Source organism: Arvicola amphibius, chromosome 6 (assembly GCF_903992535.2).
Source record: "Arvicola amphibius chromosome 6, mArvAmp1.2, whole genome shotgun sequence".
NCBI lineage: Eukaryota > Metazoa > Chordata > Mammalia > Rodentia > Cricetidae > Arvicola > Arvicola amphibius.
In genome coordinates, this window is record NC_052052.2 from 122496741 (window position 1) to 122518127 (window position 21387).

A 21387-nucleotide genomic window follows, 5' to 3' on the forward strand; every position below is an offset into this window, starting at 1 on the left:
ATCAAAACGGTTCTCAAATATTTTTAAATATTGCATCAGAAAAGAAGACACAGTGGCAATAGGACTAATTTTATGAAATCTCTCTCACCCCACGTCTTAGACTTTCCTTGGGACTTCTTGCCTCTTCTCCAGGGCATCCTCACTGCACAGCGATCTGCATCTCTGCACATGTATGTGCTCAGTCACTGGAAATTGCCAGGTTGTCAGTTAGCACTCATCATTGCCCTTCTCCATGTTTCTATTTAGTCTGGAGCTGATTTTACTTTTATTGATGCTCCACAGTGCCCTTTTCAGTGAGCACGCTGTGATGTGCTAAACCATTGACCCGGAACTGGATGTTGAGCTGCTTCGTGCTTTGCTTTGGGACTATAATGAATTATGCTCCCTTTAAAAAAAAACACTTCCTATTTTGAAGAATTATTATGTACAGAATCTCATCATTTATAAAAGGAGTCAGCCTGGGTATGAAAATTATGTCCGGTTGATATTCACGAAGTGTGTTGAGCTCAGCAGTCTTAGGCTTCTGTAGGTTGACTTTTAGTGATTGCAGCATTGTGAACAGTATAAACTACACCTCAAGCAATATTTCTAGAGTCATGCTAGGCAGGCCCAGCCTCAGAGAACAATCTGTGCATTGATCAAATCAACAAGCAGTATTGTTGAGCCTCCCATGCCCTAAGCCCTATGATGGAAAGAAGCCAGGTCCTCACTGAGCTTGCTCATGAGAAAACATACACTAGCAATGGCAATTCCAGAGCAGTCCATGCTGGGAAGTGCACCTGCCCCCACAATTTAGAGATGGAGGGAAGGCTTTACAGAGGAAGAAACATATATTTTAAATGGAAGAATGTATTGGGGCAGTCATATATATGCTCACAGAACTAGGAAGACCTGTCTCAATGGTGGAAAGACCACATTGAAGTAAGAAGTTTGATGAAGTTTCACTGAAACTCACAAAGCACAGATAGAAAAAACCAAAGCATAGCTAGGAAGGTGTGTGGGAGCCGCACTGAGGGATTCATAGCTTTTCCAGATGTCTTAAAGCTGAGAAATGCACTCATCAGATTTGAATTGTGGAAAATACATTGTGATTTCAATGGTTAGGACACACTAGTTTAGATGTAAACTCAAACAAGGGAAACTCAGTCTAGTGAGTTGTTAGAATTGTAGCAAAGTATAACAAACTACGAAAGTAAGCAAGGAATAGAAAGTAGACAACTCAGATGCCATACAGAATCAGAGAAGGCATGCATCCTGATGACCATTATTACTAAGAGGTAATATTATGTTAATCAGTTTCCATCATTGTAACAAAATGCCTGAACTAATTAACTTTTAAAGAGAAAAGGTTTTGGTTAGTTTCAAAGCTTCCAGTTCAAGATTGATTAACCTGATGGCGTCAAGGCTGCTTAGACAGCACAGTGAGACCCTGTCACAGAGCAAAACTGTCTACTTCATGACCAGGAAGCAAGTAGTCAGAGGTTCTCACAGTCCCCTTTAGGGGCATACTATCAGAGTCCTAGGCAAGTCCTATTAGTCCATCTTCTCCTAGAATCTACTATCTCCCAACAGCACTCAATTGAGGGCTCAGCATTTAACACATAGACCTTTAGGGAACATACACATATATGTGTGGTGTCTTCAGCAATAGGAGCCGTCCCTCAACTCCTGAGAAGTAACCAAGGCTACATCAACAATCATCAATAGTTTATATTGCCTTGGGAGTCCCTTGAACTGCCCTGACCCATCATTTGAATGGAGTTTTCTCATGTTTGGTGCTGAGGGTTTTGTTAGTCTATGGTTCTTGTCAACCAAAGCGGTGTAATTTACTTTTATATAGATAATACAGATATAGCTAGATATAGACATAGATGAGATAGGGATAGATAGAAATAGATAGCTATTCATCCTTATAGGTATTGTGCATATTTTAGGTAAATCTAAGATAATATGATTCCTTGAGACTTTTTATTAAACAACTTTGTGTTACTTTTTTCTTGTCCCTCCTTCTCTTGAGACCATATACACACAAGCAACATAAAAAGGACTCTACAATTCGTGTTATGTTTGTGAATACATATATAAGATATATGTCTATGTAACATTAATAATCAAAGAATGAGAGGCTATTAATTTGAAAGTGGGGAAGGGAAGCACGAGGGCCCTCCAGGGGAAAAATGGAGGTGGGAAATTGATGTAATTCTATTTTAATTAAATATATATTTGAAACTAATAATATATTTTAAAAATGTTTGACAAGAATTGACAATTATATAAAGGCTGGGTAAAATACTGTTTAGTATTTTGCGATAGTGTAACCTCTATCACAACTATGCAGCTTTGCTATTATGTGAAAACAGCCACAGACAATATGTAAGTTAATTAATGCGGCTGTGGTCCAGGAAAATGTATTTCCAAAACAGGATGTTGACAGGATCTAGCCCATGGACTAAAATGTTCTGTCCAATAATAGCTTCCTATAAGAGGAATTGGTGAGCACACGTGTTTAGGGCTATGAGAAAGCAAGCCATTCTGTCCCCCATGAGAGACCCCAGCATGCCTTGCTTTTGTTTTCCAATAAGACAGAAAACATCCTATCCCCATCTCTCCCCTGAAAAGAAAGTATCCACTTTGTGCTTTCCTGCATCAACCTCTTTACCCTGACCTGCTGCCCTCTAGTTAGGCAGTCGGCACCCCAGAGGCATGTTCATGGGAAATTAGGTTAGGCGATAGATAGAAAGATATCTGTGGGTCAGTAAGGAGAGAGTGATAAGTGTCACCCTTATGGTTCCTAGCTTCATTCTTCTGAGGGCCATAGAATAGTGCTGCCCCTTCCTCCCTTGATAAACAGCCGTGGCTTCTCTTGAGCATGTCTAGACCTTAGTGATCAGGTGCAAATCAAATTGCCTGTCTTGGAAGGAAGACCTCAATTTAGAAAGGTTCCAAAGAAAGACAGAGACAATCAAAAAATGTGGATGCTATTGTGGTGGATTTTTTTTCCTTTCAAAGTAAAAACAATAACAGCTTGGGTTACTTTATCAGAAAAGAAGGCAAGGTTGGAAGATCAAAGAGGCCAACAGTAGGCACCACCCTCCTGCTTGCTCGCCCATCTGCTTGAATGTTATTTTCAAAATATTAAATGCTGCCTCTTATTAAACCAGAATTGCATGATGGGCTGGGGAGGAAAGTGGAGGAAGAGATTCTGAAAACATCAATTTCTCAAACGTTTGTTCAGCTTGTGAAACTGTTGCTTGTCCTGTTATAACATCTTAGCGTGACCCCTGACAGCTGTTTTCTATAGGGCAAGGAGCACAGATTGAATTTCATGCTGTGTCAAGGACAAAAGAAATCCTTAATTTGGTTGCAGAAAATGCATATTGACCCGAGAGCAAGCAGCTCGGTATTTAAGCCCCGTGTGCTTCATTCCTCTTTGAGATGATTCTGTCTGTCAGCTCAGCAACTCTTTATTAGCCCACAAACAACACGGAGAGGAAGGATCAGGGCTCCTACCTCACTCCCTCACTTCCCTTGCTTCCCATATTCTGGATTTATCAGGCATTTAAAAAGCTTCCACCATGCATAAAAGCAGATTTTCATGGTGCCCATAAAATATGGAAATTCAATCTGAGATGACTTCATGTCCACTCCTTAAATATCTGAGCATTCTGAGTATTTTTTAAATTATTTTTTAAGATGAGAAAAAGCTGTTGTGTGATAAAAAACTGAACAAGATTACATTTTCTGCTTGTCTGACATCTTGCAGGGCAGCAGAAGAGAGATACTAAATGATGAGAAGTAATTTTTCAATTCTAGTTACCACTCATTTATTCTGTCAGAGACAGACAATTGTGTTAGCCATGGAGAGTTCCTTTCTCTAGCAACCATCAGATCACAAGATAAAAAGCCTTCTTTTGCTCCCTTGCCCTATTCTTGAATGGGGGTGACCTGGCCTGTTCCTGGATTTTATGTCCTTCTCACTGTGCTCAGGGGGAGCAAGTCAGTGGTCAGTGGTTCTTTTCTTTCCAAATGGGTGCAAATCTAGTCTCATCATTTCAGCCACTACTGCCTTCTGAGAGAATAAAAATGTCAAGTACCCATGGTTATGAAAATCTTCAAGATGGAATTATTTAAAATCCTGTCTTAGTTAGGGTTTCTGTTGTTGTGAAGAGACACCATGACCATGGCAACTCTTATAAAGGGAAACATTTAATTGGGATGTTTCGCTTATAGTTCAGAGGTTCAGTCCATTATCACCATGGTGGGACATGACGGTGTGCAGGCAAACATGATGCTGGAAAAGTAACTGAGAGTCTTATATCTTGCAGGCAACAGAAAGTGGTCTCAGTATCACACTGAGGGAAGCTTGAGCAAAAGACACCTCAAAGCCCACCCTACAATGACACACTTCCTCCAACAAGTCCACCCCTATTTCAACAAAGCTGCATCTCCTAATAGTAGTACTCCTTTTGAGCATCATTTTCTTTCAAATGACCACAATCCCATACCTCTGAAAGAGCCCACATGCCTGCTCACCCAACCAGTAGGTGGTGATTTTCACAGGAAATCAGTGCACCAGGCCATTCCTGTGCTACCCAGTGAGCTACTAGGACTAGAGAACAGTTCCTTACCCTTGGGTTGTTCATGTCTACACTAGACTTCATTTCACTTCCAAATTAACCACTAAATGGATCTCGTTTAATTACTGCATCTCAAGGAAAACTCCAAGAATCTCAAATCCATTGGGACATAGAAAGGGATTGGAGAGATGGTTCTGCAGTTAAGAGCACTGGCTGCTCTTCCAGAGGACACAGGTTCAATTCCCAGCACCCATATGGCAGTTCACATCTGCTTGTAACTCCAGTTCTAAGGGATCTGATACTTTAACACAGACATACATGCAGGCAAAACACCAATGCACATAAAATAAATAATAAGCAAATAAAGCAATTAAAAATAATTTGGTATTTGAAAAAGTGTGTGACCTTCTTAGTCATCAAGGAAATAAAAGTAAAAACTGCTTTGAGATTTCATGTCACCAAAATCAGAATGTCGATCATCAAGAAAACCAATGACAGGGGCTGCCAAGGACGAGGATGAAGAGGAACCTGAAGCACTTTTAACAGGACAGAAAACTGGTACAGGCATTGTGGGAGTTGATGTGGAGGTTCCCCCAAACAGTTAACAGAACTACAATATAACTCCCACGTGACTATAGCACTATTTTCTCAGCCCCCTGAGCTTGTGCCACCAATCCTGGTGTGAGCCTTGATGATTAAAAAAATTCCCCAAAGCCTTCATCTAAAACTGTTGGCATTGGGTATCAGGTTTCAAATATGAATTTGGAGGGGACACCAAAATTCATATACTAGCAGATGTAAAAATGAGATATAAAGCACAGTAGTATGTGTTTATATTATTATAATAGTTAAAATTCTATCTTCCCAGCTAGATTTTTTAAGCTCCCTGAGACTGGTTTTCACTCCTAGAGCTCCAGTCATTCCTCATTATCTATTTTTCTCTATCGTTAATAATGAAATCATGGGCACATGTCTTCCCATTCACAGTCTGTACTCAGTTCCTATTGTAGCCTGGGGAGTCCATTGTACTAGTTTATGGACAATGGCAAGGGGTGGAGGCAGAGAGAGGCAAGATCTCCCCAAGGATGTGTGTGGCCCCACATGGTTTTTTTGGTCAGTCTCAAAACCCAAAAATGACAGTGATATACCAATGACCAAAATATCAAGGTTCCACCATCATAAGTGGGAGTAAGTACCTTATAAAAGTGTAAGATGGCTGGGCGGTGTTGGTGCATGCCTTTAATCCCAGCACTCGGGAGGCAGAGGCAGGCGGATCTCTGTGAGTTCGAGACCAGCCTGGTCTACAAGAGCTAGTTCCAGGACAGGCTCCAAAGCCACAGAGAAACCCTGTCTCGAAAAAAACCAAAAAAAAAAAGTGTAAGATGTTCTTTGCCTTTGTTTTTTGCCAAGTCAGAACCCAGCAATGAAGAATCAGGGGTGAAACAGAGTGAACTCTCAGCAGACACAACATGGACTACCATCATCCTAAACTTCCCAGACTTCCTCAAGAATAAATTTCGGTTGTTTATAAGGTACCCAGTCTAAGGCATATTGTTATAGCAGTTTAGTGAAGCTATCTGGGAGTTAGAAGGACTAGCTGATTGATTCATCGTAGAACTCAAGTTAGCAAACTCCAGGCCCTGGGCACAGAGTTGCCACTCACCAGTTGCTTAGAATTAGGTTTTATTTGAATATAGTCATGTTTGTTCATTTTTTAAACTGTGTTGGGTTTCATTTACATTGTAACCAAACTGAGTAGCCACAATGGAGACCAGATGGTCACATGAAGCTTACAGTACCTACTCTCTGGTCTTTCTTAGAAAGGTTTGGCCAACTTTGCCATATCGCTAGCATGTTGGGTACAATTAGATAAGCATGCACAAAGTGGATGATAACACAGGAAAGGATATGCAAAGGAGGAAAATGGGAAGTCCAGGTAGGACTCTAAGAGGAACCCAGGATTTAGTTAACTTCTGTTCCAGGAGCAGCAGCTGGCCAACAGAGATGGAGGAAGATTTGATGACAAGGTTTAGTATTATGAAGGGGCAGTGTCAGCTCAGGGGACTGCAGGGGACTGAACAGGGTGAGAAAAGGGACAAAGAAGAATGAGAAAAGCTATGTGAAATAACAACAGTCACCCATTGGCCAGCATTTACTAATCTTGGCCAATCACCATAGTCATTTGGTACACTTAAAATAAAAGGTTCTAGGGTCCCATCATAAGCCTGCCCACTCAAGAGCTACAAGATGCTCCCACAAGATGCAAGGAGATGGGCAATAAAGGAGGTTGTGGTGAAAGGTTAACCAAAACTAAGGATTTATGAAGAGCTCTTATGGAAACTCAGTATTTGATATGCTAATTTAAAAATATAATTTACAATAGGTAGTTTGAATGGAGGGACCCTGCACGGGCAGACAGTGCTTCCTCAGAGGATATGGATCATCAAATAAAAACATCAATGGCAGGTATTGGATAGCTCCCTACCAGGATGCCTCAAAAGCCCCCAAAACAACACTTGCTATTGCCATTGCTCATGGTTGTCTATCATAACTAGATGGTAAAACCCACAGTTGAAGATACAACACACTTTGGATACAGGACATAGAAAAATCGAGCTGAAATTGACCTGAAATGTGTCTCCATGTTGGTTAGTTTTTATATTGCCAAAAAGTTCTATAAAGGATACTAGAGGAGAAAAGTCATCAATGAACTTACTCAACAGTAAACCCTGCATGTTACTTGCTGGCAAAATATGCCCCTGGTGTGATAGTGGTACGATCTTTGTGGGATAACCAGTCTGCTATTTTGCTAAAGAGACATGCCAACCTGCCTTCTAAATATTTATGTTTGTACTGAAATATTAGTGATGTTCTCACCCTTGGGCAGAAAAACTTCTTTTGTAGTGGGGAACAGTCAATGCAGAGTCAAAACTGGCCAAAGTCTAAAAATAAGTGACCGTTGAATTCTCAGCCGTAAATAGACTGACAATACCAACCCCTGTAAGGCTTAGGAAACATTGTGGGAAAGGAGACAGAAAGAACGTAAAGGCTGGAGGATGAGAAAGAGTGTGGTGAAATGCTGTCTTCTAGACACAACGGCTGTTGAATGAGCTCACTGCAGCTCTGGTTATCTGCACAAGGCCTGGGCAAGGTCAAACACATAGAGAACGGGTTCATGAGGTTCCAGCCCTAGCAGAGGAACTATTGGCAATTGATTGCTGCTGAAGGAGAAGCAGTCATTTTTCTTTAGGGATATGTCCACTCATGGGTTGAAAATATACCTGCAAGCAGCACTAATTGGGCTCAATGAGTTTTTAAAAAGAAAAGGCATTCAAGTGAAGAGAAACATGTTGGGACATCCAGAGGGAGTGGAGGAGGGCTAGTTTAGGTGAATATATGATCAAAAAATTATATATTATGAAATTGTCAAACAATAAATAAATATTTTTAAAATAAGCTCCTACAAGATTCTAGCACATAATGACTTAAAAGGGTAGGAGAAATAGGGAGGAGCAGGGCCCCTGGACAGGGGCTAAGGTAATAACCAAAGTTCATATGAAGAGTGTGTGACTTAGTGTATTTTCTACTGTTGGTGAAAAAGAGCATGGCCCAAATAAATCCAGGGAGGAAAGAATTTGGCTAGCATATCCCAGATCACAGTGCACTGAGGGAAGCTAACGCAGGAACTCAAGGCAAGAACCTAGAGGCAAGAACTAAAGCAGAACCCTGAAGGAATGCTGCTTACTAGCTTGCTCCACAAAGCTTGCTCATTCTGCTTTCTTGTACCACCCAGGGCCAGCTGCCTGGTGGTGGCACTACCCGTAGTGCTCTGGGCCCTCCCATGTCAATTATTAATCAAGAAAATGCTCTCCAGACTTGTCTATAAGCAATCTGGTGGAGGCATTTTCTCAAGTGAGGTTCCTCTTCCCAGATACATCTGGGTTTATACTGCGTTGTCAAAAACCAAGCACCACAGTGTGCAATAGTGTATTGTGCCAGCATATCACTACAAGGTAATAGAAGGGAAGGAGAGCATTGCTTACGATCACATGGGAGAGAGAGAGAGAGAGAGAGAGAGAGAGAGAGAGAGAGAGAGAGAGAGAGAGAGAGAGAGAGAGAGAGAGAGAGAGAGAAAGCCCAGCCCAGGTGGACATGGTTATTAGGTGGGCCTAGTAAGACCTCTCTTACATCTCTAACTTGAGTGAAAATTTGGACTTCATCTGGCATCAAATTCCAGATGCTATCTGGGGACCTGGAGAGGGATTTTGATACCCCAGACAATTAAAGTGAAGCTGCTTTAGAAATTACCAATCCTGAGACTGCAGAGTTGACTCACAGGTTAAGACTGCTTCTTATTCTTCTGGAGGACACCCCTCGGTGGCTCACGACCATCTATAACTTCAGTTCCAGCATATCTGATGTCCTCTTTGGACTTCTGCTGGCACCAGGCACACACTGATATACAGAAAATAACAAACCTAGGAAAAATCAGATAGCCAAACTTTTACAAAGATCAAAAGATGAAAATTTACGGTAAACAATTTTGTTTTTTTCTGGCCCTTGAAGAATTTTTCTAATTATGATAAAAACGCTGTCTCCAATAAAAGAATTGAGTTCTGATTTTTTTTTCATAAAATTAGAAAATTTTTACACTTCTATTTTCTTGTTTTTATGAATCTGGATAGAATTTTCCAATCACCCATAAAAAATAAAATGGAAACTAAAATAAAACACAAAGCTGATGGAAGAAAAGGAGTTGGGCAGAGTCCAGTGGTACAGTGAGTGTTCTTACTTAGTGTAAAGCAGTTATATAAATTAATCCTTCAGCTCATTAATTGGACAAATAAAACATAGGGTTAGAATGTAAATGATACGTAGTAAGAAAGTAAAAAGAGATGATTCAAGGAGTTGACAAGGTAAAAAAGCAATTAGGCAAAATATTGAAAGATTAGATGTTCCCCGCCATTCTATGTTCTTCTTATTTTTCATCAGATGATGTTTTTACTGCCCTCTCAAGTCATGGGGTCAGAAAGAAGACTCCACAGTTGAAGCTTTAATGGGTCCATGATAGATGACCCACAGTTGAAGTTTTAGTGGGCACCGTGATAGATGACCCCCAGCTGAAGATTCCGTGGGCACCGTGATAGATGACCCACAGTTGAAGATTCCGTGGGCACCGTGATAGATGACCCACAGTTGAAGATTCCGTGGGCACCATGATAGATGACCCACAGTTGAAGATTCCGTGGGCACTGTGATAGATGACCCACAGTTGAAGTTCTAATGAATATCACGATGAATGCAGAGCTGCTGTTGCTATCGGTCTGCTTACCTGTAGCATGTTTTAAGCTAATAAATGTGAGGACAGTTTGTTGCACTAGGTTTGCTGGTTTTCTTTGCACATAGTACATTGAGTTTAATCTTGTGGTTTGCATGTGGCATTACCAGTGTTTGAACTTGTTTGTCCCTTCTCTCTTTGCACTCTCTTTCTAGCTGTATAGGACTCCCTGTTTTCATCTGTTCCTTCTAGCCATTGTAATAAACTGTCTTACACTGGATAATTTGTGCATAATAGCAGCTTATTATCTACAATTATGGATGCTGAGAAGTCCCAGATGTTTAGTGTCTGCTGAGAATTTGCTGTCTATTTCAAAGATAGGGCTTTTCACTGCTTCTCAGTTGGTGAATGAGGACAAAGTAGAATTTGGCAGCTTTTCTTATAAGGGCACTAATTCCATTCACAGTGGTAGAAATCCAGTGACTTGCTCACTTTCCAAAGGCTCCACTTTTTAACACTCCTAGCATCAGGTGTGAGTTTTGCATGTGAATCTTGAGGAGACCACATAGACCTTAGCATTCACACTAGACATGCATCCACGATTCTTTCTCCATGAGTCACATGTAACAGAAGCATACTTTGTATGGACTGCCACACTGTCCTGGATTCTCCTAATTTTCATTGAACATTTGCAAAGCAAACTTCATGCACATTTATCTTTTCTCAATGTTTCAATTAACCAGTAGGCACCATTATTAAATAAAATTTTATATAAAGGTGTGGTACAGAGAGGTGAAGGAATGCCTTCAAAGATGGAATCACTCATTGGCATCCCTTATACAATGAATTTTGTAAAGTAGCAACTCTGGTGTAATACTTGAGGTGTCTCTCTCCATCTTCTCCCCCTGCTGTGTGTGTGTGTGTGTGTGTGTGTGTGTGTGTGTTGAATCCTAACTCTACAGGGATCTTCCTTCAATCTCATGCATCCTGGAGTATAAAGCTTACAAAACCAAATGTTATTTTATGACAACTGTGATACAGAATCTAGCCTGAGAACACAGGGAAAAGAATCTGGTGATCTGCTTACTCATTTCCTATTCTTCCAGAACTATAGACCCCCACGATGACATAGTCATTGTCCATAGGGCTTCCTGTCCCCATCAGAAGCCAGAGCAGATCCTGAGCAGAAGGTGGGGTCTGTTTGTATCTGTTTGGGGACCACATAATGTTTTGGTATTTATCCTCCCCAAAGTACTCATTCTGTACCCTGTACTCTTTTAGACGTAGCCTCCATACAAATAAATAGAGATGAAAGAGGTGAGCTGAGAGTTTGTCAACTTTATTCCTGTTCAGAGACTGACAGGCCAACCAAGGCAACTAAGACTATTTTCAATAATTAGCACTCCAATTCAGTCAATTTTGATTTCACAGGATTTTTAAAGCTTGTAAGGAAATCAAGGACTATACATACACACGTAAGTGCTAAGATTGGACATGCACACAGAAAAAAGGCTCTGCTCCAAGCCTTTCTCTCCCTAGTTCCATCAAGCTAGGTTCAAATCCAGCCCTGTTACTTATTAGTTCTGTTGCCTAGGTATAGCATGCAAACTTCCTCTCAGTTGTGCTTAGCTGAGCCCTTGCAGGACCTAGATCACATGGTATAAAATATAAAGGATTTTCCATAAATATATTCCAAGAACCACATTAGCAGCCTTAGGATCTGGGCTTCCCACACATCCCTGATTAGTGACAGGACATCAATTTACTGCCATTTGGTTGAAGGTGATATCTTGGCTGCTTTTCAGAAGGGAATATTGAACACCCAGACACATGGTGGTGTAGCCCAGGCTGGCCTCAGACTCGCAGTCCTCAAACCGGAGTCACTCCTGCTGAGTTCTCGGAGATGGCAGAAACAGAAGGAGGGAAAATGTTGCTCCACAGTGCTCTGTTATTAAGTCCTTTTATTCTATCTCCGTGCCCGACATGTAAAAGGACTTCAATGTTAGTTACTTACTTTGTCTGAAAAATGCAAACATCACCCGAAAGCCAGCACATTCTAGCATGATTGCCGATGGGAACCATTTGGTTACAGAATGCATTGATGTAGAAAAGCCTAATGGGGCCAGGGCAGGGAAGTGTGCAAGAAATTCAAGGGAGCTCTTTAAGTTGAATAATTTGATGTTTGTGTAAGAAAAGACATTTGGGTAGTGACGTGGATGGAGGACTTGAACTGAGCTGGCAATGTGGTGATACTCAGGACTGAAAAGCCTTTGACAAGAGAAGCGGCTCACATGCACCACCTGCAGCATGATGAGGGAACTGCAGGCCAGTGGAGCTGGGAAATCATGATCCCAACCATCTTTTTGTTTCTGACTCTTCAGCCTAGAGGAACCAATTCAACAGCTACTTCTTTATTTCTAAACTAACAATTCCTGCTCTGTATTCTTCAGCAGCTCTATCCCTGGATTGAATATAATTGGTCTGTTTAACTGATATTTTTCATATCCTTTTTTTCTGATAATGGTTACCCATATATACCTTCAAATGACATTGTACTGTTTGAAAATAGTTCAGTTCTTAGCCAGTTATGCATGTTAGGAAAGAGAATATTTTGTGAAAATTGCCTACAGTCTTTTGGGATGGGAGGACAAACCAAATGCCATCAAAGCGCTTCCTTTGTGGTTGGAAGACTGATGGAGTCGTGGCTGATGTCATTGTTCTCTCACTTAACAAAACTTCACAGGAACCCAATACCTGCTTGTGGACATGATGGCTTCAGTCATGGATCAGGGTGATTAGGGTTGGAGACTATAAAGATACAATGTATACATTTATGAATCTGTCAAAGAACAAGTAAAAAATTACTCTTTAAAAACCAGTCATGAATCCAACTATTGTATTTTCTTAGTGGTTACCAAAAATTAAAAAACTGATTTTCTCAATATATGAAACCACACAAAACAATGTTAAATTCAACTACTACATAAAGTAGTGTAAGTATGTCAGTTATGTCATAGAAATTCAGCCATGTCGTTGGAGAACCCAGAGGGAAACTCGAAGCGATGTGCTAGTTGGTCTGACCCTCACTGAGCAGCATGAGTTCTTTTAACTGGAAATTTTCTTGGTAAATATGGTCTTTCTACATATATGCATTTAAGAAACATTTAGGAAGCTTTTGAGAACACGCATGAATAAGCAGGAGTTGATGAGGGAAATCTTCATGTGTGTTTCTCCTGCTGGAAATGCCTTTGGTATAATGTAGCACAAATGTGGCTTTTAGTGTTTAATATGATTTAAATGTTCTCCTTTTGTCAAGGATTTTTACACATTTGTTATTAATGGCTGTAGATTTTTATTTATAAAGTTCACTAAGGAAGGTGGGGCGGGGGAATCTGTGCATGCTGCTGTTGGACTACTTAAGCCATTTCTGCTATCTGACAGTAAACTATAGCCCTCGAAGCCTGGGACGATCCTCTTAGAGGTGTGGCCCATCCTAAGCACAAGCTCTGCACCGCATTGGTCTTTCAACTGGCTACCCTATTCCTCGCTATGTCTTTAGATTTTTCCCAAAGCCCTGCTGTGTCAGACAATACTGAACCCAAGGAACTGCTAGAACTGTGTCTTCCCTGACAAGCTTCTTCCAGAAACAGTCAGGCTTTGCCAAAATACAAGTGAAATCTAAAACATTCAATGAGGGAAACAGAGCTCTGCGTTATTTTGAAGTTATTCAAATCACCGGGGTTAAACGTATGCATCTGGTTGCCCGAGGCTTCCAGGGCTACAGCCTTGGAATGCGAACTCACTGGGGTCCCAGTTGCAATTCAGCACCAGCTGCTGTCCACCACAGTTTCAATCCCAGTTAGTAGAGTCGGCACCAGAGCAGCTTGGGCTTCTGAGATATTAGCAAGGATTTCCGAAACTACCCAAGGAAATGAGACCCAATTACTTCTCCAGAGAAATGAGCTGAAAGGAATGTGGTGGCATTGAAGATCACAACTCCAAAGACACTATTGACTGCCATTTCCCCACCTGTCCTATACTTTCCCTCAACATGTCCTCTTCCCCAGTCACTTGACAGATTGGGGAAAACAGTGAACAGTAGCTGCATAGAGTGCGGAGCCATGTGCCAAGGTTCTCGATTCAAATTATAGAGTGTGTGTTGCCCTTGTAGAGCTCTGATTTTCAGAGGGAAGCCCTTCCCTTGCTGATATTTTTCAGAATGCTCTTCATCCCCACTATTGTTTTAAGACAGAGAACTAGACAGGTGTCCCCATGCTAACAGGGTTCTTGTCTCATTCCTTCCTGTAGAAGAAAGCAGTCCCACCAGACCCTGAAATCTAGCTCCATCTGGGTTTCCAAATCAGAGTCACCACTTTATGGACAGAGAAAAGGGGGAGGGTTGAGGATGGGGAGGGGTGCATCCTTCTCTTAACTTCCAACACGTCTTACAGGGAACCAGCTCATGAATTCTGCCCACATCTCACAAGCCATCTGCTTACTCATAGATCGCGTAATATGGCTTATACCTTTTATTCATTCTATTTGCTTTCCTTGCTATCGCTAGCAGAGTTGAATATTCTCAAATCCTACAGCAAACATGCATTGTAAGCAAAAAGATACAGGAGGGAAGCAGAACAGACAGAGGAAGGCTCGCCTCACAGCGGTAGAAGAAACAGAGACCATAAGGTTGAGGAGCTGAGCCCTAGCAGAAGGGTTCAGAGCAGAGCGTCTGAAGGGGAAGCACCAAGGATGACAAAGCTTCAGGCAGGGATTTCATGCTATACTAAGATATTCTAGGAGCTTCTTTTCAAAGTGCCCATTTCTGTTCCTTTGAAGGAAGTAACTTGCAATGAGAGCAGCTTTACTTCAGGAAGCTACCTTCCTGACCGTGCCCTCCCTCTCCCAGTTCCCTGTACAGAAAACCACCTTGAGGTAAAAGTCAGGAGGGGAGAAAGATGCAAAACATGAAGGGAGGGATCATGGCCATACTTGAATACCTATTAGTTTAGTGGCTAATTTTAACAACTAAATTAACATAGTAGAGGGCTTTCAAACACATCTGTTTAGGTATGCTCCTTCTAGAAATTAGGCCCCTAGAAGGATTTGTGTTAGGATCCATTTTTTTAAAGGAATAGTAAGCAATCATAGTTTTGGATACAGTTTTCTTCCACAAGTTCATATCAGCCATAGAATGTGACTGAAATGAACATTCCTGGAACAACAGTTCAGGCCATAGGCTCTCAACATACTGCCATAGCCACAAGCGGACATACGTCTATTTTCTCTTGTTAGTCACGATATACTCCAGGCTGGGTAAACCATAAAGAAGTTCGCTTCAGCTTCTGGCTCTGCGGGTTCAAGGTCTAGAGGTTACATGTAGTAGCATCCCCTGTGAAACATCTCACGGTGACTGTGACATATGTGCCTGTGCCTCTACTTATAAAGACAACAGCATTCGATCATGGATTTCCACCCTACTGGCCTTATCTAGCCCTAATTACCTCCTCAATCCTCTACCTCTATACATCATAATCCGGTTAGGTTTGTTCTCTGAACGCCTCACACTAGGGATTAAATTCTAATAGGGGCTTCAGAGGTCACATCCCATATTCACGCCACTCTGCAAATCTTCTGAGATGGCAGTGATAGAGTAGATCTTGGGTCCCTAGAAAATGATTATAAAATCCAAAGTACTTTGGCCAGGGAAAAGTTTTATTTTTGCCTAAGGTGTGTGGCTATGCCAAATCAAGCAGGCAAGCACACCCAGCATCAGGCCCACTGGGCTTTTATTCCTAATGCAGAGAGGTTCTCTGCCTCACTGTGGTGGTCAGAACTTGGCCTCACACTCTTATATGATTGGCCAACTCAAAGAGGTGGAGCTCACAAGCCAAGAATACCACTTGAGAATGGCTTGCAATCTTGAGCACATGTTTTGATTTCAAAATGTGCTGACCCTGCAGGAGTTTGCTGAGTGACAGCTGTGTAATTTGTAAAGTGGAGTGTTGTCTTATTTAACCCTCTGATGGAAAAGGCAAAACATTTTGTTTCCAGTTCCCACAGTAGGCCATATTCAATTTAGCTGCATATTTGTGTGTGGGGGCGGGGAAAGCCATAGTTTGATTCTCAGAAGTGCTTCAGACTCCCAAGGTCAAAGACATCAACTTATTGACTAAGGGCATTCTTGCTTGACTTTCAATATTATTTTTTAGGACAATTACTTTTTAAGTAGTCAACCTTCTGATGCTTTCAAATGAAAGATGCAGGAGATCTCAGAATATTTCAGGATTGGAGATTTCCTGTCCCAGTGCATCCCTCTCAAATGTGTGAGACTCCACGTGTTCCTCTTGTTCCATCGGACTAAGGGAAGTCAGGGATTCTGACTATTGTGAATTCTCAGGTGATAGTCAAAGGTAAGTCATCCTCTTCAGATACCAAAGGCTCAAGAAGACAGACAGATGGAAAACCTGACTTACACACTGTGGGTATTCTCAGCACCAGCACAAATCAAGAGACCATTTGATAATTACTACTTTATCATTGCTTTCCTCTAGAAATCCTTCTTCAACTTGCCAGCAACTCTGACTGACGAGTTTGACTGGCCCCAACTCTCTGGTGTTACTGGATTTCTGGACTCCACTAGCAGGTATGTTTTCACACATTGTGTGCACACTCACATACTACCCACTCAACACATGGCAGTTTAGCTGCATTAGGAGAGAATAGGAGATGGAGCTGGCTCCCACAGTGTTGAAATGAGAATCATTTTGAGTTGCTTTTAGACCATGAATGACATATATGAAATGTGCCACTGACATGGTCCAGCCATTGCACCACGGTATGGTCTACACTGAAGAGGGAATGTTCCTAGTGGTGTATATAATTTGCATGTGATGGAAAATACTCAAACACATCAGTGAATTTTTCTGATTGCACATTTGATTCAAGAAACTAACAATAACAAAAATAATAGATAAAATAAATTGGCAAGTCGTGGGGTCTGTTAATTATCCTGGCTTCGGTGCTCTGGATTTGGGCACAGGTCATGACTCAATAAGTCAGATTCCTGCGAGTGATGGATATTGAACAGGCCTGGTTTCCAAAGCTGCAAACAGCAGAACACCCAGGAGCTTACAATTTATAGTTTTAATGGATACTTTTTTTGTCCTTGACAAAGAACATCACATCCCATAAATAATGTGTTTATTACCTATACTCATTCACTTTGAAAAGTACTCATTTAATACTTATCATAAATTAGACATGGACACCATAGGAGATTTGTGGTGAATAAGATGTGTCCTTTCCTGCAATCAATTACAACCAACAATATAGGTAAGACAAAGAAAATATAATAATAACACAAAGTAGGTGTGCCAATGGAGGTCTGGCACAGAGCCACTGGGCTCAGAGTGAAAATGCTCATGAAAGTTATCCATAGACTTTTTGGATGAAGGGCAAGGGGTCCCGACTCCAAAAGACACTAGGTTCATAAAATGGGTAGAAAAGAAAGCAGGAAATAGAACCAACTTTTAAGAAAACACACTCATAATTTTGTAGGACCTGTCTATGAATATAAGGAAAGCAGAGCTGAGTTTTCAAATTACGTTTCATTGTCAAACTTAATTATTTTTTAAGTTAGTTATTGTGATCCATGTAAAATTTACTAACAATTAGTAAGTGGGATTAGTAAGAAATAACTGTTAGGATTAAGCTGTGGAAGTACCTTGGTGGTTTTAGAGCCAAAGAGGGCTGCAGAGATCATACCATGCAACAGATTGCACGCAAGGGATTCATTGAGGGTAAGGAGTGGAAGGCCTTCTTGGAGCAGGGTCAAGAGAGACAGAGAGAGAGAGAGAGAGAGAGAGAGAGAGAGAGAGAGAGAGAGAGAGAGAGAGAGAGAGAGAGAGAGAAACAGAACAAGAGAAAAAGAGCATCGTCTGTGACAGAGGGGACCTCTTAAAGGGCATTTGGTAACTGATGATGACCAAGCTGCTAGCGCTGAGTCACTGAAGGTGGGCTAATGGAGTGCCTGATGTCTAAGAGAAAATATATGAACAAAATAAAAAATGATAAAATTTATAAAGAAAGGAAGGAAGAAGGAAAGAAAGAGAAAAGAAAGAGACCATTGAGTTCGTTTTCTGTTGGCCATCTTAGGAATGCAGCCTCTCCATAAGAATGTAGTTAAGAATGTAGTTTCCCCAGTGAGACTTCCTAGAAGAGTAATACATTTCCATTTGCAAATGGTTATTAGATGGAGATGGGTTTGGGGTTAGGGTTGGGTGTTTGTATCTACTTCCTCTTTCAGCTCTAGGACCCATCTGGTGTGTATCCATGCAGGCCCTGTGCATGCTTCTTTAGTTTCTGCGAGTTCATAAGAACTTTGATCATGTTGCTTTAAGAGGACATGTTTTCTTGGTGTCCTCCATTCCCTTCAGCTTTTACACTCTTTCTGTCTCTTCTTCTGTAGAATTCCCTGAGCCCCAGTGAGAGGGATTTGATGGAGACATTTTGTTTAGGGCTGAATATTCCAAGGTCTCTCACTCTCTGCATAATGTCTGGCTGTGGGTCTCTGTATTTGTTCCCATCTGCTGAATGAGGAAGCTTCTCTGGTGATGGCTAATGTAGTTAGAAGTCATTTTATTTCTACTTTTTGGATTTTTGTTGTGTTTTGGGGTTTTTTTTAGTAGTATTTTTTTTATCTTAGGTCCATGAGCTATCTAGTCTTATGTTCTTAGTTACCAAAGTTAAGTCAAATCAGACATTGGTTGGTTACTCACGCAAGTTTGTGGCATCATTGCATTAGTATATCTTACAGGCAAGACAACATTGTAGATCAAACGGTTTGTAGCTGGTTTGGTATTTATGTTTCTCCATTGGTAGTGAGCAAAGTATCTTTCTATACCAAAGATGTAGTAGCGAAAGCTCTATGTAGGCACTAGCTCCAATTCTCTGTGCTCAATGTGATCTTGCTGTCAGTTTCTGAAAATCAACTTACATCTTGGTAATGGTCTGTGTTGGTTGGGGGTTCCCATAGGACCCCTTTGGCCAACAACCCAACTGGATATAACTCAATCCTGGTACAGGAAGCTTCATTTGATGACAAGAGAAGACCAGTTGGGGCTCTTTCTCCTACTTATTTGGCCATTTCAATTAAATTGCCTTTGTATATGTATTTATTTTATGAAGGTTCTACTGTATTAGGTTTCCATACTATCCCCTCAAATGGCCCTTAATTTTAGCTGCTTTTCTTTATATTCGTTCCCTCCCTCATCTCCTTCTTCCTTCTCTCTCCTAACTTAGTCTTCTCATTCCAATTCCCCATTCATCCATTCATTTAAAAGTACACTTATTTCTCATTTATTTATCATTTAGGAGGCCAGTAAGTCCAAGGTGAAGATGCCAACTTTAGTGATGGGCCTTCTTAATGTGTCCTCATGTGACAAGGGCATCAGATGACAAGTCCCAGGCAGCCTCTTAGCTCAAGTCTCTCTTCCTCTTATAAAACCATTGATAACACTACAGAGGCTCCATTCTCATGACCTTAGCCCACCTTAGTTTTCTCCCTGAAGCCCCTTCTCCAAGTACCATCAACAAATGAATTAAGTTTCCAGTCCATGAGCTTTCTGAGAACACATTCAAACCATAGCAACATTTTAAACCGGAAGTGGCCATCAGCTGTGGCTTATGTGGAAGTTACCTCTGTTCTGGGCTAGTCTGTTAATGCGGCACCCTGAGTTCTGTATCATTATCCGAAAAAAACCTATCTGCTTGTGCAGCTTGCTTGGTGTCACTCTACATGTTGTCTGTAAGATTTCTAAGGAGGCGGAAGGTGCACCACACAGCTGGCGATTCTCATGTTTAAATGTGTGCCTATGGGCACTGTGGGGCCTCTGGCTATCTTTTCGCCAGCTGTTTCTGTGCACTACACCTGTGTTCCCTGCCTGCCACTCAGCTAGAATGATAAACAGGCTATCTAACTCCTATTTACGGAAAGGAAAATCCTCTGGCATCTCAGTTGCAATGGATTCATCCATTAAGGAGAAGCACTGGGAGGTGACATTCTCTGTATCACTTCTCAAAACACTCTGCATGAATGGCGTTACTATTAAATCATCTTATTATGCTATCATGTAAATTGCACATGCAGATAATCTATGTAAGACTATTCTTTTTATATTATTTATTTATTTTTTATTAAAAATTTCCACCTCCTCCCCTGCTCTCATTTCCCTCCCCCTCCCCTGACCCTTCTCCTCCTCCCTCTCCAGTCCAAAGAGCAGTCAGGGTTCCCTGCCCTGTGGGAAGTCCAAGGTCCTTCCCCTCTCCATCCAGGTCTAGGAAGGTGAGCATCCAAACAGACTAGGGTCCCACAAAGCCAGTACGTGCAGTAGGATCAAAACCCAGTGCCATTGTCCTTGGCTTCTCAGTCAGCCCTCCTTGTCAGCCACATTCAGAGAGACGGGTTTGATCACATGCTCCATCAGTCCCAGTCCAGCTGGCCTTGGTGAGCTCCCATTAGATCAACCCCACTGTCTCAGTGGGTGAACACACCCCTCACGGTCCTGACTTCCTTGCTCATGTTCTCCCTCCTTCTGCTCCTCATTTGGACCTTAGGAGCTCAGTCCAGTGCTCCAATGTGGGTATGTGAGACTATTCTTCTCATTAAAAGAATAAAAGGGTTTAAAGGCATACAAAATATCCAAAAGAGATTAACAAATGGTTGAGGATCTCTTCTGATAGAAAGAGGAAAATAAAAGAAATTTTGAGGTCACTCACTTAACTAGAAATATAGGAGTGCCTGAGTGAACTGGCTGGAATTTTGTCATCGTGACACAAGTTAGAGTTATCTGAGAAGAGGGAATCCCAGTTGATGAAAATCTAATTGACAAAATGCCTCCATAAGATTGCCTATAAGCAAGTCTGTAGGACATTTTCTTAATTAATATGGAAAGATCTCAACCCACTGCGGGGGCACTGGGGTGTAGTGCCATTTCAGGGAAGATGCTTCTGAGTAGCATAAGAAGGATGAGCAAGTCATGGGGGGAAAGCCAGTAAGCAGCATTCTTCCATGGCCTCTGTTCCAGTTCCTGCATCCAGGTTCCTGCCTTGAGTTCCTACCCTGGCTTCTGTCAATGAACTGTGACTCTTTCCTCCCCAAGCTCCATTAGGTCAGCGTTTAATCACAGCAATAGAAAGCAGACAAAGACACTGAGTCTGGTACCTAACCACACAAAAAAAATTCAAGAGCAAAAGTATTATAGACCAATGGGAAATATGTTTTGAACACATAGGACAGACCCGATGGAGTTCTCCATTCAGCTAGACCTTGGGAATGTGCCCCCTGGCACCTGTGACCAGCCTTGCAGCATGGGTATTAACAATAATTTTTAGAAATATTCCTCATACAAGTGAAAGCATGTAGTTCATAAGAGAAGCTGGCTCCTATCCTTCCCCTCTCTGTCAATTGCTTTACTCTCTCAGAATGCAGTCTCTCGGGCATAAGCTGAAAACAAATGAAATCCCAGAGATATC

General features: G+C 41.5%; 1 protein-coding gene across 1 annotated transcript in view; it reads left to right on the top strand.

The window, feature by feature from the left end:
• Aoah (acyloxyacyl hydrolase) overlaps positions 1–21387 on the top strand; it is a 192659-nt gene that overhangs the window by 102471 nt on the left and 68801 nt on the right. The window contains exon 12 of the mRNA XM_038334078.1: positions 16407–16498. Coding sequence (XP_038190006.1) covers positions 16407–16498 — 92 coding nt within the window. The remainder of the gene's footprint in view (positions 1–16406; positions 16499–21387) is intronic.